The sequence below is a fragment of the Dromiciops gliroides genome, chromosome 1 (assembly GCF_019393635.1).
Source record: "Dromiciops gliroides isolate mDroGli1 chromosome 1, mDroGli1.pri, whole genome shotgun sequence".
Taxonomy (NCBI): Eukaryota; Metazoa; Chordata; class Mammalia; order Microbiotheria; family Microbiotheriidae; genus Dromiciops; species Dromiciops gliroides.
In genome coordinates this window covers 305,307,725-305,327,549 of record NC_057861.1, presented here as the reverse complement: position 1 = coordinate 305,327,549, position 19,825 = coordinate 305,307,725, and the positions used below count along the sequence as shown (strand labels likewise).

Genomic DNA, 19,825 nt, shown 5'->3' with positions numbered 1-19,825 from the left:
GAGAATAGGGTTGAAACCATGTTCCCCCCTCCTTTCTTTCCCTCTATTATAATAGGTTTTTTTCCACCTCTTCATATGATATAATTCATCCCATTCCACCTCCCCTTTCCTCTCCTCCCCATAGACTCCCTTTTTATCTCCTTAATTCTTTTGTATCATCACATCAAAGACAATTTATATTTATACCCTCTATATAAAGTCCTTCTCTCTGCCCAAATACATTTACAGTTCTTAAGAGTTATGAGTATTATCTTCCTGTGTAGGGATATAAACAGTTTAACCTAATAGGGTAACTTTTTTTTTCCCCCTCTGTTTACCTTTTTAAACTTCTCTTGAGTCTTGTATGTTGAGATCAAATTTTCTATTCAGTTCTGGTCTTTTCACCAGGAAAGATTGAAAGTCCCCAATGTCATTAAATGTCCATCTTTTCCCCTGAAAGAAAATGCACATTTTTGCTGGGTAATAGATTCTCGGCTGCAATCCAATCTCCTTTGCCTTCCGGAATATCATATTCCAAGCCTTGCGGTCCTTTAATGTTGAAGCTGCCAGGTCCTGAGCAATCCTGACTGTGGCTCCATGATATTTAAATTGCTTCTTTCTGGCTGCTTGGAGTATTTTCTCCTTCACCTGATAATTCTGGAATTTGGCTACAATATTCCTTGGAGTTTTCCTTTTGGGGTCTCTTTCAGGAGGTGATCGATGGATTCTTTCAATGATGATTTTATCCTCTGATTCTATGATATCAGGGCAGTTCTCCTTAATAATTTCCTGGAATATGGTATCTAGATTCTTTTTCTGGTCATGGCTTTCAGGCAGTCCAATGATTCTCAAATTGTCTCTCCTCGATCTGTTTTCCAGATCAGTTGTCTTTCCAATGAGGTATTTCACATTTTCTTCTATTTTTTCATTTTTTTTATTCTGCTTGACCGATTCTTGGTGTCTCATGTATTCCTTTTCTTCCAACTGTCCCACTTTAATTTTTAAGGCATTGTTTTCTTCAGTGAGATTATGCACCTTTTTTTCCATTTGGCTAAGTGAATTTTTTAAGGCATTGTTTTCTTCAGTGAGATTATGCACCTTTTTTTCCGTTTGGCTAAGTGAATTTTTTAAGGTATTGTTTTCTTCAGTGAGATTATGCAGCTTTTTTTCCATTTGGCCAAGTGAATTTTTTAAGGCTTTGTTTTCTTCAGCTTCCTTTTCTAAGCTGCTGATTCTTTTTTCATAGTTTTTTTGTGTTGCTTTCATTTCTCTCCCCATTTTTTCTTCTACCTCTTGCAATTGATTTTTAAAATCCTTTTTGAGCTCTTCCAGGAAGGCTTTTTGTTCTTGCGACCAATTCACCTTCCCTTGTGAGGCTTCAGATGTAGACAATTTGAGGCTATTGTCCTCATCTGAGTTTGTGTTGGCTTCTTCCCTATTGATACAGAAACTCTCAATGGAGAGGGCTCTTTTTTGCTTCTTACTCATTATTGCAGCTTATTTATTTATTCTTTAAGTTGAGGTCTGCTCTGGGGGCACCAGGGTCCCTGTTCTGGTCTTCTTGTGCAGGTGTATAGGTGCTGTGTGACCGGGCTTTTACTCTGAGGCCTTTATGGTGTGTGGAGATCCCCTGTCCTGCACTTCCTGTCTGATTGTGCTCGGCCAGCCAGGCGCCAGACCCCGGCGTCTGATCCCGCCGTTCGTGGCCCTCTCGGCCGGTACAGGTAGGTTTTTCCACTGTCCTTCTTGGCCACCAGATTTTTGAACCAGGTTCTGGGAGCCTCAGTTGTTCGGCTGTGGCCCGCAGCTCCTGCTGATTTGCCCCGACCCCCTCGGCGCTGGGTTGCTGCCCTGCGCTGGGCCTCCCTTTTGCCCGAGTCAGACCGACCTTTTCCTGAAGTCTTCTAAATTATCTCTGGTTGGAGGGCTGTGTCTCTCTGTCTCTTTGCAGGTTCTGTAGTTTCAGAATCCGTCCAGAGGCTTGATTTAATGTTCGTTTTGAGGGAACAGAAGGAGAGCTCAGGCAGCTTGCTGCTTCCTCTCCGCCATCTTGGCTCCGCCCCCCCACTCTGTGTTATTCCACAAATAGTATCCCAAGTTTCACTGAAACTATCCCTTTCATCATTTCTTATAATGCTACAGAATTCCATTACATTCATAATTTCATAATTTATTCAGCCATCCCCCCATTTATGGGCACCCCATTAGTTTCCAGTTCTTTGCTACCACAAAAAAAACCCCTACTGTTTTTGTATATGTAAGTTCTTTTCCTCTTTCACTGATGTCTTTAGGGTAAAGAGCTAATAATGGTATTGCTGGATTAAAAAGTATGCATCATTTAGTGATTTAGGAGTCATAGTTTTTTGCTTTCCTAAATGACTGGACCAACTTCACTGTTCTACCTGGTAATTCATTTTAAAAGTGCCAAAATGTTGATTTACTCCTCAGGTGCTAAGTGGGGATTCATCTGCTGGATTTCAATGAGTTCCTTTTGACAATTTAAGAGCTAAATCCACTTAGATATACTGCAAGACAGACCTTTGACTGAGTTCTTCCTTACTCTCTACCCAGTTAATGGTGTTAGAGCAAAATACTTTTTTTTTAAAGTCATTTAGATCATCATTTTAAAAGAAAGTCCCTGTGAAGGCTTTTTAAAAAGGAGATAATAATGTCAAATTTACAAAGGAGAAAGTCTCTCTCCTGAGCAGGTTCACAGCAGGACCAAGCAAGAGTCTCGATTCTCAGCCTTAATTTTAAAATCAAAAATGAACTCCCGCAAAACAGGAAATAGATGGTCAAAGGTCTAGAAGTGGAAGGAACCTCAGAGGCCATCTATTCCATTCCCCTGAGGCCCACAGAGGTTAAATGACTTGCCCAAGAGAGGTGAGATCAGAATCCAGGTCTTTTGACTTTCTGAGCCAGTTTTCTTTCTATTATTAAAGATATATTCCTTCTGTGGCTCATTTTAAGTGTTAATTAAAGAAATTTTCACATTCCCTCTTAAAGGAAAAAGTTACTACCCTCATTTGCTGAACTAAGAAACTAAAATTTAGAGCTTAAGGCAATATTCCATAGGTTCTCTGAACAGTCAAACCAGAAAAATTTGTACCAAAGTCCAGAAAACTAGTAGTTTTCTGTTACCTGAAAATGCAAGATGCTCACATGTGAAATCCCCCTGTTCCTTTAATCTCTCTCCTTCTTCTTTCCTAGTCCCACTGTCCCCCTAGTTTCACTCTCAAAGACTGTGACTAATAATAAATTATAATACACTTTTCCAGGGATGGGTGCCAGTTCATAAATTAGGGGGTTGGAAATACCAAGCCAAACAACTTATGAAAAGCCACAGAGGGTATCAGCATTCAATCTGGATTTAAAACTCTACTTTTCATCTACACCACCTGAGCTCAGAGCAGGCTACTGACCATTAAGGTTTGAATGGGACATTACTCTGCTTTGCTAGCATTTTTGAAAACCCACATTCAATCTTGTACATGAAAGAGAAGTAAGGATTTGAAAATGTTTAAACACCACTGAACTTAATTCCAAATGATGTTGTGAATGATGAATGGTGCATTAGTAACTTCTCACACCACTTTCCTAGCTTTGTGAAGGGTAAAGCTTCCATCAAAGATCACAGTCTTTTCCCCAAGAGAAAAAGATACGATGTCTGTAATTGAAGCCTAAATGGTCAGGTTCCCTTTCTCTAAACACTCATGCACATTAAAAAAAACAATCACGAAAAACATATTACTCAAAAGTTTTCACCCTTGTGTCATTTTCCTCAGTTTTAAAGTTTTCCTTTGATCAGCCTACCTAAAACACATGAAACTTATATAAGCTAGTCTGTGGTCAAAAAGAAAAAAGTAAAATTCTGTTTCATTGTGAATGGTGTATACCAAGAAAAAGCCACACCAATTCTGTATAATCATGACTGTATCAATCTGTGTATTTCTTAATATTTGCAATATCTTGCACGTTCATTGTCTCATAAACTAATAAAGTTTTGGGAACATTATAAATGTTTAATACCATAATAGTTAATAATAAAGTATAGTGTGAGGTACTTTGTAATTAATGACAGTCACAAAAGTTTTGAGAGATTTATACCCTTTCTTCTTCACACACACAAATTTTTTTTTGAGAAATAGCATTGTAAAATGTAAGATGTTAAAACTCTACAGCTTCTCCAACTCCACATTTATACACAGAGTGAGGCCTTATAGTAGATGTCAAATGTGACAAGATAATTTTCCGGAACCAATTTCAACCCCAAATTACTGATAACATTTCCACTTCTGTGTGGCACTCACTGGAGGTCATCCTCCTGCGGCTGTGATGGCTAGGAGAGGGTCAATGGAGGGCACACAAGAGTGGCATTCTGTTTCCACCCTGCGAAGATGAAAAGGCTTGCCGGACCCCTTTTTCTTCCTGATGAGGGAAGGTGTCTTGGAGGCAAGAGAAGGTAGTGACTAGAGCTCACTGGGGAACTTTTTTCTCCTTGATAAAAGTCCTTTGCTTATGTATGTTTCACATAATATATTCCATGGATTCTCACAGAGGTGATGACAAGCCCAAGGGAAAAAACATTCCCAATTAATTGAATCTACATAGCGCCTTCCTTATTGGGAGGCTTATGCTGATATTCACTCACATCAATTAAGAAAAGCCTTCTTTATCTCTAAAACTTCCATTCATACCTCTTCTCTGGCTGATCTTGAGCTTTTGTTCTTTGTGTGTGTGTGGCTGTTCCTGCCGCTGCTCCACCAGACTGACACCTCCACAGTCCATGGATTCTCCCATGACTGCCCCTGCTGCTTTTCACCACTGCAATAAAATTAAAATAAATTTAGTGTGAAATCTGGTTGGAAAGTAATTGCTTTGAAAAGGCGTACTAAGAGCATAGTTCCTGGATTTAGATAAATGTGAAGATTTAGGGAGTCTGAGTTCATTTTCTCACTGTCCTCTTTGCAGGAAACAAAAGGATTTAGAAAGGCATTGAGAACTAGAATATCATTTATTTCAGTTAGTTATCCCATTTCTGCTTATCTGTCAGCCTATGAAAATAAAATAATGGATCTGCTCGACCAGATTGAACTATTGCTCAAGTGCCTTGTATATGTAATATTTTTATATCACTATATCTCAAAAGACAGTTACCCCCTTGGGATTTATAACAAAGTAAAATTTTAAGTCCTATAGCAGGCTCATGGTATGTGTGATGAGTCATGAGGTTCCCTTGGCCTCTTTCTACCTGCCTTCAAGCTGATGAAAGGAAGGTTGGCTCAGTCCCTCCCATTCTAACCTTCCCTTGAGAGTCAGCATCCTCCCCACAATGTGATTATATTAAAAGAAAATGGGTTAAGAACACATTTTAAAATGTGGCTCACCTCTATTATCTAGTACAGAAGCAAGGAAATAACTATTCATACAAAAATAAACTGGCCTCCCAAATTCATTTGTGAGCTTTTGAAAGGCAGGGACCACACCCGTTTGTTTTTGTGACTAAGACATATAAATTATGGGAGAAAGACATCTCTGGGCTATTTAGATCATAAAATCAGACTTTTCTCAGTCCCAAAAGATCCAAAGACATGAGGCTGTATTATATAACCCTCTTTAAATGAGGATGGAAGAATATAAACTGACATGGGCAATTTGAAGTCAGGCCATACTGACTGTCACAATTTTCAGCTCAACTATCAGCTTATTTAGACAAGCACCTTTTAAAGTGTACAAGGTGGTTTAACCAAATTCTCAGTAATGCCAAAACAGTCACAAAGCCCTCTGCATAAATGAATGAAATCTGATTTATACTTAGAGGCACGGCCAGGCTGGTTCGAGGTAAATTTTTTTGGTACTGGATACTTTAACTTGGTACCAAAAGAATATTCTCTCCTTCTAAAAGGCAGGGATCCCCAAACAGATCTCCAAACTGGCTGCTGCCACCCATGCTCTTCTCTCTGCTATAGTCCTTTCTCCATCATAGTTTGCCAATAGTCCCGGCAGGGAAACAGACATAGCATTAGCATCCTTCCGGAATCTGCCCAGGAACTTAATTAGTAACAAGAGCAACTACAGAGTACCTTCCTTACAGTTGCCAAAGTAGGTTTCCTCACAACTCTCAGGTGTCACAAACATTATTATTCCCATTTTAGGGAAGAGGAAAAATGACATAGAAGTCAAGCAACCTGATCATGGTCACATGTAGCCAAAGTAGGTCATTATCCAGGCCTCCAGGCTGCAAGTCCAGCACTATTTCAACTATACCAGGAGTTCTTGAATATGTTTTTTTTTAATATTTTAGGGGGCAGCTAGGTGGCGCAGTGGATAGAGCACTGGCCCTGGAGTCAGGAGTACCTGAGTTCAAATCCGGCCTCAGACACTTAACACTTACTAGCTGTGTGACCCTGGGCAAGTCACTTAACCCCAATTGCCTCACCCCCCCACAAAAAAAAGACAAACAACAACAAAAAATATTTTGATGATAACTATTTCCAATTTAGCGGTTCCTTTTGTGATAAACATTATATTGAGAAGGGTCTTCACCACCAGTCTGGCAAAAGGGTCCACAACATAAAGGAGGTAAAGAACTCCTGCACTGCACCACGAGGCCTCACACTGCACTTCTCAGGAATCTTCCCGTGAGTGAAGGCAACATGGCAGAGTGGAAAGAAAGACGTTTGCAATCAGAGAAGCCAGGTCTGGAATCTATCTCCATGATGATGAGCAACTTAACCACTCTCTGCTACAGGTTCCTATCTGTAAAATGGAATAGTAACCATTACTACCTATCTCACAGAGATTCATGAGAGTTAACTGAAGCACTGGACAGTTTTTAAGTCAAAGAACTTCTGTGAACCTTAGAGTACAATATAAATGTATGTTTTGTTCTGCTTCTTCTACCCAATTATCTCAGGATTTTAGAGAAAACGGGGGCAACTAGGTGGCACAGTGGATAAAGCACTGGCCCTGGATTCAGGAGGACCTGAGTTCAAATCCAGCCTCAGACACTTGACACTTACTAGCTGTGTGACCGTGGGCAAGTCACTTAACCCTCATTGCCCTGCAAATAAATAAATAAATAAAAGAAAATAATGAAAAAGAAAAGTAGCTTCTCCTCACAAAAAGGTCAGAGAAATCAACTAAAAGAGTTTAAGGTAATCTTAACTCATTCAAAACAAATGACAAATTATGTCTTATTAATAATCAGACAAGTGTTAGGTCAAAAAAGTCCAAGGGAATGCACTGTTAAATTTCCTAGCCACTTGACTCACTTGTCAAAGGAACTATAAATCTGATCCTGCTTATGGTATGGAATATGGGTCTGCCTTTGTAAACCTATAAACCATAATGGAAATAAGAGAATAGGATTATGCTGGTGAGAGTGGAGAAAGAAAAGAGCCCTATCGAGCAATTTGGAATTATGCCCAAAGGGCAATAAAGCTGTGCATACCCTTTGACCCAGCAATTCCACTTTTAGGTCTTTTGCCCAAAGAAATCATGGAAGGGGGAAAGGGACCCACATGTACAAAAATATTTATAGCTGCTCTTTACATGGTAGCAAGGAATTGGAAGTTGAGGGGGTGCCCATCAATTGGGGAATGGCTGGACAAGTTGTGGTATATGAACACAATGGAATACTATTGTGCTGTAAGAAATGATGAGCAGGAAGAGTTCAGAGAAACCTGGAGGGTCTTACGTGAGCTGATGATGAGTGAGATGAGCAGAACCAGAAGAACATTGTACACAGTATCATCAACATCGAGTGTTGATCTACTGTGATGGACTATATTCTTCTCACCAATGCAATGGTACAGAAGAGTTCCAGGGAACTCATGATAGAAGAGGATCTCCAAATCCAAGAAAAAAAAAAGAAAGAAAGAACTGTGGAGTATAGATGCTGATTGAACCATATTATTTCTTTTGTTTTGGGTGCTGTTGGGTTTTTTTTTTCTATTTTGAGGTTTTGCATCACTGCTCTGATTTTTTCTCTTGTAACAGGATTAATGCAGAAATAGGATTAATGTTATTATGTGTATATATATGTGTGTGTATATATCTATATCTATATGTATAGAGATATATAGATATAACCTATATCAGATTACCTGCTGTCTAGGGGAGGGGGGAGGGAGGGGAGGGAGGCAGAAAAATCTGAAATTGTAAAGCTTGTATAAACAAAGGTTGAGAACTATCTTTACATGTAACAGAAAAAATAAAATACCTTATACGTTAAAAAAAAAAAAAAAAAGAAAAGAGCCCTATCAGGCCAGGAACTCCCTGATCTCACCAGTGTGTGAATCATTCAACAATATACAAATGACTTAACTTAATGTTGATTCAGTTTCCAAGGGGAAAATCTGCTCATCCATGTGACTATACTAGTTCTACAAATACACAAATAATTTTAATGGTGTAGATATTTGCTTTTCCCCTCCAGGGATGGGAGGGCAGCTGGGGAAGGTAAATACACCCCTCTTGTTCAAATGAGGGCTACTTTTACAAGCCCTCATATGGAATTCACATACCTAACCATCCAAAATTACTATACCAGGTTCAGAATAGTAACAGGAATATGAATGCTATGAAATTGAGTCAACAGCAACAAGAACTTAACATAGAATCACAGAGTTCTAATACGCTTCACAGGCCACCCAGTTCAAGCTGTACTTGAACAAGTATTGTCTCCACAATATCCCTAACAAGTAGTAATCCAGCTTAGCTTGAAGACCTCTACTAAAGGGGAATTCATTATTAGGAAATTTTTTCTTAGGCTAATTTCTTAACCAGAGACCCGTGGGTAAAATGGGGGTAGGCAGTATCTGTACATCTTTATTTTCACCTATTAATTTTACCTATTTTATTTTGTGTATTTATAAACATCATTCTGAAAAAGAGTCCAAAGATTCTGCCAGACTTGCCAGAGGAATCCGTGACACAAGAAAGGTTAAGAAGCCCTCTCTTAGGGTATGTCCATACATCTATCTCTCTATACATTCCATCACTGCTCCAAGTTCTGACTTCTGGGATCCAGTACTTCAAGTCTTATTCTCCTCCCAGATGACAGCCCTTCCAACACAACTATCATTCTCTTCTACAGACTAAATATCCTTCCTTCAGCTGATCTTCACAAGGCATGACCTCTCCTTTTTGAACCGCCACGTCCCACTGCCAATTCATATTGTATTTTTGGTCTTTCAAAAGCCTCACTTCTTTCTCAAATATCACATAAACATATTTCCCCCATTTTATACTCAGGAATTTTTGAACCCATGTGAGTCTTTACAGTTTTCTCTATTTGATTTCAATGAATCAGATTTAGCCCATCAGTCTAAAGTGTCAAGATCTTTTATGCAGTCAATAAGCATTCATTAAGTATCTCTTATGTGCCAGGAATTATGTTAAGTGCTGGATATACAAAAAAAAAAAAAAAGCAAGACAGACCCTGACTTCAAGGAGCTCATAATCTAATGAGGGAGACAAGAAGCAAACAAATATGTTCAAACAAGCCATATGTAGGATAAAGAGGAAATAATCAATAGAGGAAAGGCACTAGAATTAAGAGGGACTGCAAAGGATTCCTACAGGTGAGATTTTAAGCTGGGCCTCTAACAAAGTCAGGAAAGCCAAGAAGCAGAGATGAGGAGGGAGAACCTTCCAGAAACAGAGCACAGCCAGAGAGAGGGCTCAGAGCTGAGACATGGAGTGTTTTGTTCAGGGAAGAAGGCAGCCAATGTCACTGGATCAAAGTGTCACTGAAAACGGAGCAGGGGACTAGGCTACAAAGGGCATGAAGGACAAATAGAAGATTTTTGTATTGGATCCTGAAGGCCATAGCTTTAGGAAAATCATCTTAGCCACTCAATGGAGGATGGACTAGAATGGGGGGTGGGAACAGTGAGTCCAGGATGACACCTAGGTTGTAAACCTATGGGCCTGAGAGAATTATGAGACCCTTGACAGAAACAGTCTGCAGGGGTGAGGTTTTAGGAGGAAAGATAATGAATTCAATTTCGGACATGATGAATTTTAGATCTCTATGGGGCATTCACATGCTCTTGATATTTAATAATTAAAAGATCATGATAAAATTTTGAGAACTTGATTATTTTTCAAATGTTATATATCATACCAAAATGTTCCGACTTCTTTCAAGACTGGTGTTTTTGACACAAAAAAGGATAGCTCCAACGTTTTATTATTTATATAATTTTAAAGAATACGGGGGAATTCTTTCATATCCTTGTGACCAAGTAGGAAAAAATACCCTAAAATGGTAAGGTTTTACATAATTGTATTTGTATAACTCATATCTGATTGTTTACCACCTCAGGGAGGGGTGAGGGGAGGGAAGGAAGGAGAGATAAAAACTGGAACTCAAAACTATAAATAAAAATGTTTATTACTTTAAGAAAAAGAAAAATTAAAAAGTACCGACTGGACTGGGAATCAGAGGCCTTGGATTTAAATCATGGCCCTGCGACCATTCACTCACTGTGTGACCTTGGACAATTCACAGTCTCTTTCTTTTAGTCAGTTTCTTCATCTCTGAAATGAAAGGAACCAACCACATGATCTATAAGCTCCTTTCCAGTTCTAATTCCTATGACCTTTGGCACAAAAGGTTTACTACCTCTATTGTTTTTATTTGTGGATACTTTGTTTTAAGTATGGTGGCCTGCATAAGAGAATTTGAAGTATACTGTATCACTTGAGGGCCTGTAATTTAGAGCTTTTATGATTTTACTTGCAACAGGAAATGTCATTTGGAGGGGAAAAAAAGTTAATTCAATACTACTAACTCTCAACACCATTACTGAATCTTTGTGTCTATCCTTAAAAGAGCATTACTTTATTCCCTAGTGCCCTTTGTTAGGTGATCTATATCTGTAATAGAGAACTGATATACAGGTTTGTGTTTCTATTATCTACCTAAGGAAATAACTATGAATAGAAAAAAAGAGACAATAGTTCCTTCCCAGTTATTCTCTATTGGTGCCATACAGATTGTTTCATTTTTCAGAAGAGTCAGATGGTCATGTTTGTGTGTGAGAGAGACAAAGAGAGGCAAAGAGAAACAGGGAGGAAGAGAATATTAGCCAAAAATATTTATCAAACACTTTCTTGCACATGACATTCTCAGAGGTATGATTCCTGTCCTCTAAGAGAATGTAATCTGAGAGACAACACAGATACAGATCAATAAAAGTAACACCTAAAGAAGCAAAGTATCACATACATGTGTAATTGTCAATCAATCAACTATCATTTGGTGAGAGAAGCAGTAGTGCTGGATTTGGAGTAAAAAATATGTGGGTTCAAATCTCACCTCAAACATTTACTAGATCCTGAATAAATTACTCAGCATCTCTGTGCCTCAGTCTCCTCATCTGTAAAATGAGGAGCTTGGACTCAGTAAGATCCCTTCCTCTATTTATTAAGCACCTACTATGGGCTAGGCAATCTGTTCTTGGGAATACAAGAGAGTCCCTGATCTAAAACGGCATGTCATTCAGTTTAGCAGGTTAAGGATTACTGGTACTTCAATTAAACACAACAAACACTTATTTATCAACTACTGTGTACAAGGCACCGAGCTAGATGATCAGGATAAAAAACAAAAAGGCAGGAACTGTCTCCCCTCTGTATATTCAACACCTGGAGTGGTCCAGTGCTCTTCACAGTAAAGGGTAGTGGGGAGTGAAGGAAGTAATACACCACAGGTCATCCACTTTGGAAAATACAAGTATGACATTTGTAATTTACAATCTTAGTAATGTGCCCATGCTAATAATAATAATTCACATTTATATAATTCTTTAAGACTTGCAAAGCACTTCTCATACATTATTTCACTTGATCCCCATAATAAATGTGTAAGGTATATAGATACTGTGATTAACTTCAGAATACAGATGAAGAAATTAAGGTTCAGAGAGATTCAAACTCAGCTCTTGCTGACTGACTCCCAAACAAACAGAATTCACCACATCATGTGTCTCTTACCTGAGACATAACAGGCACTTAATGTTTCTTGGCTGGAAAAACCATAAAGATGATTGATTAGGTGGTAAAATGGGCGCTTGGTATACTCAAGCAGATCATGCCAGAGGCACCACAACTGTGATTCCCCTAGGAATCACACCAGTAACACTACGACACATAAAGTGTGGAAGCTTCCATGCCTGGCGCACACAGCTGTCAGGAGAAACATTTGCTACACTCATGCAGGCAGTGAAGTTGATTCTCTATAAACTGACTCCATAAACCCTTACTCTCTAGCAGGGCTCCCAAGCTTTTCTTATGCGAGCACTATCAGTAAATACTGTTTCATAACCTATTTACTTCCAGTCCCCCCAAAACCACGGACCTCTCTCCTCCTGCTCACCCCGCAACAGTGGCCTAAGGTGACAAGCCCTCTGTTAGGAGGATCATAAGACCTGGAGTTGGAAGAAACCTCAAAAGCCATCTAATCTAAACCCCCTCCCCACCCCTCCCCCCTCTCCCTATTGTACAGATGAGGAAAATGAGATCCCGGAAAGTTAATAGAACAGTTTGCACAGGCTGGAAGAGTCAGGGGTGTGATGTGACCCAATCTGGAGTCAGTACCCTGCATCACACCGCTTGTGTTTTTCTCTCCCCCTCCTCCCCCAAAGGGCTGAAGAGCATAACTCTACAAGTAGAGCCTCAGTAAACGCCAGGGGCTTCCCAGAAATACGAAGTCTCCTGTTTGAAACTTAAATTACTTCGCAGGTAGCCTCTTTCTATCATTCTGGGTGGCGGTTGTTTTGTTTTTTAACACGTTGCTCCCTTCCTCACGCTAAGATCGTCATACGACAGCCCATCTCCCACCTCCCTGACTTTGTCCCTGCCGTGCCCCCAGCGCTAGATGCGCTTCCTCTTCACCCGCACCTCTGGGATTTCCCCTGCCCTCCCCCGTGACTCAGAGCTAACTCCACGTTCAGTAGGAGGCTTGTCCCGGCCCTCCCAGCGGCTCGTGGCCGTCCCTCAAAGGGGACTCTTGGTCCGCTCCGTAGCTATCTATCTCGTAACTCTTTGGGTATATGTTATTCTTGCTCCTTAGACTGTAAGCTTCAGGAGGACAGGCACCCAGTTTTTGCTCTTCTCTGTTTCGGCAGCGCTCGGTGCAGCCGCAGGTGTTTCATCGATGCCAGTCGGTTGGGGGAAGTCTTGCCGGACTTCGGCTTCACCCGTTTGTCCGTGATGACTGACAGCGCTGTCTGGCAGCATTGCAACACTCCCCTTAGTTAACTGAGGAGAAAACCAGGGCCCCGAAAGAGCAACTGCCTTGCCGGAGATACCATGGGGATTAAGTGACGGAGGCAGAATTTGAACCCAGGACCTGGGACTGCACAGCCCGGCGCCGCGAGGGCTCTCCCGTCTGCATCCTGGATGGGAGCCCCTAAAGCTGGACGACCCCCCAATAACCAATATCCGGAACCCCTGCCCCAAGAGGTGGGGCCGTAGAGGCCTAAGAGCAGCCCGCGGCCCCCTTCCTACGATCGCGGTCCTCGGGGCTCGCGGCGACAGCCACGACCCGAATCGGACTTACAAGGAGCCAGGAGGCGGGCGGCGGCGGCGGCCATGTTGGTGTTAACTAGCAGCTTTCCGTCTTTCCACCGAGGCCGCGGCGCTGCGTTCCCACGGCGGCTCCTGCGCACGCGCGCCCGGTCCTGCCCACCGCCCCGGGTCGTCACAGCCCCAGGCTCTCGCTTGCAACGCGGGACTCGGCACCCCGCTGGGACGACGCCAATCGCTCCGCTGCAGCACCCGCTGGACAACTACGCCTAATCAGACCAGGCTCCGGGAGTGGGGAGGGGCCATGGAGTAGGGGAGGGGCCGGCCCCAAGATCCACCCCCGTCCTCTCTGCCCACTGAGGAGGGGACTACGGCAGGGCTGGCAAAGTAAAGTTCTCTAACCCAGCGCCTTTATTTGCCCCTTGAGGAAAATGAGGATGGGAGAGATTAATTTATCCATCACATAGCCCCTATGCAAGTTTTTGTCGTTGAGTCGTTTTTCTGTCATGACCTCATAAGGGGTTTTCGTGGCAGATACTGGAGTGGTTTGCCATTTCCTTCCACAGTTTATTTTACAGATGAGGAAACTGAGGAAAATGGGGTTAAGTGACTTGCCCAGGGTCACACAGCTAGTGTCTGAGGCCAAATTTGAACTCAGGTCCTCCCGAATCCAAGCATGACACTCTATCCACAGTGCCACCTAGCTACTCCACATATGTGTGTGTATGTGGCTGTATATACACACATGGATGCAGATATAAGCATATGTATATAGTTTGTACAGTTGTTTGAATGTTGCCTGAGGGAAGGGACTGTTTTTGTTTCCATTTCCCTAGTGCCCCGCAGAGTACTTAATAAATGCTTATTGTTGTTAAACACACGTGTAGTATGGCATTCCATACTACATTCCCAGCCCAGGGCCTTCCTTTCCACATACCTGAAATGCTTTCTCTTTACCACCACCTCTTACAACTGCTGGTTGCCTTCAAGCCTCAGATGAATGTGACTGACCTCCTCTCCAAAATCACATTATGTCCCTTTTGCAATTTTCAAACCTACCTATAAATGTATGTTTTGAATAAAAAGCATTCATTGTGTTTATGATGTGAAAACCTGCTAAGCACTCAGTATTAAAAATACAAAAGTGAGACCTGAGTTCAAATGTGGCCTCAGACACTTGACAATAGCTGTGTGACCCTGGGCAAGCCACTTACTCCTCATTGGCCCAAAAAAAAAAAATTATTTAATGGGGGTAGACAAAGTATGCAGTGGATCAGTGGCCATAGCGCCTTGTATGTATGTGTATATATATACAAAGTAGTTTGGCAAATTGAATTGTCTGAGATCAGAAGAGCCAGGCTTATCAACAGAATGGCCACAATATTGCATGAAATAAAAATTAACTTGGTTCTGTACCTGGAAAGTTGAGGTGCTGATCAAATCATTCAGTTTCCTAAAAATGATTATTCCTGTTGCAGTGGGGGCCCCAATTAAAAAACCAGTTATGATCTAAAGGTAAAATCAAATGGGAATTCTATAGGATTGTTGCTGAGAAATGGAGAATGATAGTTTTTTAAAATTCAGTTTTCCTTATATTTCATTACTGAGTCTACATTTGTTCCTTTCAAAGAGTTTTTCTAGTATGAGGGATATACTGTCTTGCCATGAAAAGCCTGAAGCTTTTACCTATTTTTAAATTCAGCATCAGAAGCACTCTAAGGGTGGAGAATTAGAGAGCAAGAGGAAATTAGAAGTCTGAATTCTCTCTTCACTTAGGCACATCTGGAAGACCCTGGATAAGTCAAATACTCTATCTCCTGCTATATTTCACTTTCTGCCAAATGGAGATAATGCTTATCTATTATCTAACACACAGACTCCATAATGACTGGTGAGTCAGCAAAAATTGGGCAAAATTTCATTGAAACTCAATGAGTAGCACGTGGTTTGCTTACATTTTAGTTTTCTTTTTGATAAGGCTCATGAGGGGCCAAAGGTTTACAAATATTATACACTTTTATGGGGGAAGGGGAATCCAGTACATTTAAGAGGAAACTTACGATTTGGGGGGGGGGTTGTTTTTAAAAAATTATTTGTATTGATCTTTTTAAAAATAAATTAATTTCATATTTTTAAATAAATATCAAAAACCTTTAGCTATATTCTTTTAGCATATAAGTTATATTACTCTTCTTGGGTATTTTTATTGATATACTTTCATTTTAATTAATTTTAAATCCAGTTGTTCATCATTTATTCAACAAGGATTTAAATGCCTATTAGGTGCTGGAGATACAAGCACAAAAGCAAAGAAACCCAAACCACTTCCAGCACTTTTGATGTCATTCTACTGGAGGACAAGAGGTACAGAAATAAGCAAAATCAAAACTTACACCAAGAAAAAGCAATGGGAAGGGGAAGTATTAACAGAGTAGCTCAAAAAAAGCAGCTTCCTCCAGTCAGAGGAGGCAAAGAGCTTTCTAGCCTCCCCAAGCTTCAGGCTATACAAAGGTCCAGAAACTGAGAGGGACACAAAGAGGCTGGTCAGGCTGGAACATCGACTAAGATGGGCTTTGCATTCCAAAAGAGATCCTGTATTTTATCCTAGGAGTCATAGACACTGTAGCTTTTCTGCTACAATGACATTGTCAGACCTGGGCTTGAGGAATATCAGCTTAACGACTTTGTCGCTACAAGATAGTCATACTTCTGGTGATCAAGATGTACAAAATGTGATACATTCGTGATGATATGTGACACTTTTGAATGAATTCATTACTCTTCACCTAGAAGAAGTATCTCAATTATCATGGAAATGTGTTTGATGTTACTAGAAGGTAGTAGATAGTGCACTGGGAAGGACATTGGTTTGGAGCTAGAAAAAACCTGCCTGAGGGTCAGTCTCAAACATAGACAAGTTACATAACCAGAGCCTTGTTCCTCATCTGTAAAAGGTCAAGGGACGTAATAATACCTGCAGTACTTACCCCCACAGCATCGTTGTAAGGATCACATGAAATCATGGATGCTTTGCAAACCCTACATAGCATATCAGGCTACCTCAATTGTTGTTCAGTCCCATCCAACTCTTTATGATCCCATTTAAGGTTTTCTTAGCAAAGAGATTGGACTGGTTTGCCATTTCCTTATCCAGCTCATTTTACAGATGAGGAAAGTCAGGCAAACAGGGTGAAGTGACTTGCCCAGGGTCACACAACTAAGAAGTGCCTGAGACCAGATCTGAACTCAGGTCTTCCTGATTCCAGGTTTGGCAGTCTATGCACTATGCTCCTTTATACTTGACTTGTGCAAAATCTGAATGTAACCTATTATCGCTGCTTTTTAAATCTGTATCTACATGCATATTTTTCCTGATATGTCTCATTCTAGGGGCACAAATATAGGAAGATCACACTACCATAAGGACTAATAAGTCAATAAGATAAAAATAATTAAGTGCATACCATGCCGGACACTGTGCTAAGTGCTGGATCAACTTTGTAATATACAACTTTCCATTTCTAAGATCAGTGTCTTTAGAAAACTAACTGCTTTATACTCTACAAATATTGGATAATGATGACATTAAGATCAGCAGAATAGGGGTAGCTAGGTGGTGCAGGGGATAAAGCACCGGCCCTGGATTCAGGAGGACCTGAGTTCAAATCCAGCCTCAGACACTTGACACTTACTAGCTGTGTGACGTTGGGCAAGTCACTTAACCCTCACTGCCCCACCAAAAAAACAAAACACAAACAAAAAAAAGAAAAGAAAAAAGATCAGCAGAATGATGAAAATCTAAAAAAAAAAATTTCTGGAATGTATCAATTCAGAGTTAGACCTAGAATGGACCTTAGACTCAAATGTTTACTAGCTGTGTGATGCTGAACAAGGCACTTAACCCTGTTTGCCTCAGTTTCCTCATCCGTAAAATGAGCTGGAGAAGGAAATGGCAAACCACTCCAGTATCTTTGCCAAGGACATCCCAAATGGGGTCACAGAGTTGGACGTGACTGAACAACAACAGCAAACTGAAGCCCATAGAGTTTAAGTGGCTTGTCCAATGTGAAAACACTCAGTAAACAGGCAGAATAAGAACACCCAGGTCCTCTGATTCCAACACTACACCACAATGCTGCATATCTCCCAATGAGATAATTCCAGGGAAAATAAACTAGAATGCACATTTACAGGGTAAATTTGAAAACAAACCAAAAACTCCAACTCTCTAAGACTCATCCTTCTAAGGCACAGGAAACAACACAGTGAGAATCTTCTTTCTTGGAGTAGATAATTGTTTTATTTCTATTTTCCACATTTGCTAAGAAATAGTTATGCAGAAACATTCGATTTCTACACAGAAATGGATATGAATAAAGGAGCCTCTGGGCGGCCCCAGATAAGCAGCCCGGCAGAGCAAAGGATTTATCTGAGGCTGGGTGACTTAATTAGTGGATAAAGCACTGGCCTGTCACAGATAGGACCCAATGTGTGAGTTTAGCTCAAAGACCTAAATAAAATGAATTTGTTGGTTTCAGCTCAGTGCTTTGGGAGAGGTGGGAAAACCTAAATCATGATTTGTCATGATTGGCACCTCTGAGCTGCACAAACTAAATTTAGATTACTTGGCTGTAGCTCCTCAATCAGAAAAAAAAGGGGTGAATTCGATGCAAAAGAAATTGTAGCCACGCAAACCCAAAGCAATTTGCATGCCCTAGTTATCATCTAATCCACAGTTCTGCCGTGCTATCCATCCTTTGTTTACCACAAGGATGCTACAGTATCCACAGAGTGCTACAGGATCCAAAGAGCGGGCACCTCCTTCCAATACTGAGCAGAAGTTGCATGAAGCCATATTCTTCCTCTTACCCAATTAGCCCAATTACTGAGTTTACCCGACAGCTAGTCTGGATCACAGGTGCAGTCTATAGGTATTTGCCTAAATTCTTGGTCATTTCATAGTGTATCTGGTCCCACCCCACCACCAACTTTCAGTTTTGTATCTAGCCCCACCCCACCACCAATTTTCAGATCATCTACAACATTCTTAGTGAAGGCATTTTTATGTCAGAAAGTTCTTCCTAAATTTTAACAGAATATCTCATATGCTATTATATAGACTTTTAAAAAGTATTAAATTAGAATAATATTAAATAATCAAATAGAATAATAATATAATTTTTTTTTTTTTAGTGAGGCAATTGGGGTTAAGTGACTTGCCCAGGGTCACACAGGTACTCCTGACTCCAAGGCCGGTGCTCTATCCACTGCGCCACCTAGCTGCCCCAATAATAGAATTTTAGAAATATTTCCCACCACACTTCAGTCTTGTCCACAAATTTGAAGTATAACTGTTCAATGCCACTTATACTATACCCAGTAAGGTAAGACAAGTAGTATTATCCCTACTTCACAGATAAGGAAAATTGAAGTTCAGGACTATTCAGTGATTTGGCCTGGATCACACAGCTATTGAGGTGGAAGCAGGATTTAACCATTAGCCTTTCCAAGGACCCCATGCTGCTATAAGATCATTTTATTCAGGTTCTTCTCCAATACACAAATGACAGGTGGTGCTTACACATACAAACTCTCTCCAGATTAAATAACCCAAATCTCATAGTCATTAGATCTTCAGACGATTGGGATCCCTTCTTCAGTTCTTTTAGTCCTTTCCTAGAGCTCTGTGGACCCTATTCAAAATCCTCCTATCTCAGACCTAGGGGTGTCCCCCCCCCATAGTTCTCTATCTCCCCAGTAGCAGGTGTCAAACCATCAGTATCTATTCTCCAGGAGGGGCTATCTAGCCAATGCCTTAAAATGATAAAAGGTACAGATGAGACAAGTCATGGCAAGAGAGAACTAGCATTTTAAACTTGAAAGAGTATTATGACAAAGGCTTGAAGAGCATTAATAAAGTTTGTGACCGTGGGTCCAAATAAACTCAACAGTGCTAACAGCAAAAAGCTCAGCCGCTATAGTTCCACATGCGTATGTTTCATTGATGAAAACTGAACTTCTAATATAGTGCTGAAGTTTCAAAAATTGGGGAGCTCTTCACTGAAGGCTGATGACAGGTGAATGATTTTGACCACAGACCTTAATGCTTGTTTGCTTGTGACTAAGTTGCCTCCTTTTTTAGAATTTTAGAATCCCTTTAGTCATATTAGTAAATTTGGACACAGTAAAGATAAGTTTGGGCAGCTAGGTGGCACAGTGGATAGAATGCTGGGCCTGGATTCACCTTAAACCACTCCAGTCAAGAACCCCCCCCCCCAAATGGGGTCAAAGAGTTGGACATGACTGA

At 40.7% G+C, this 19,825-nt stretch overlaps 1 protein-coding gene across 2 annotated transcripts in view; it reads right to left on the bottom strand.

The window, feature by feature from the left end:
• Window positions 1-13,804, bottom strand: part of FECH (ferrochelatase) — a 46,387-nt gene extending 32,583 nt beyond the window's left edge. The window contains exons 1-3 of one of the 2 annotated variants that reach the window (XM_043975303.1): window positions 13,553-13,804; window positions 11,986-12,017; window positions 4,677-4,803 (exon numbers count right to left, since the gene is read on the bottom strand). Coding sequence is in view for 1 of the 2 variants with exons in the window: in XM_043975302.1 (XP_043831237.1) it covers window positions 4,677-4,803; window positions 13,553-13,586 (161 nt within the window). In the remaining variant the exon portion in view is untranslated. The remainder of the gene's footprint in view (window positions 1-4,676; window positions 4,804-11,985; window positions 12,018-13,552) is intronic. The other variant, XM_043975302.1, reaches the window with a different exon arrangement.
• Between the last annotated feature and the right edge of the window lie 6,021 nt (window positions 13,805-19,825).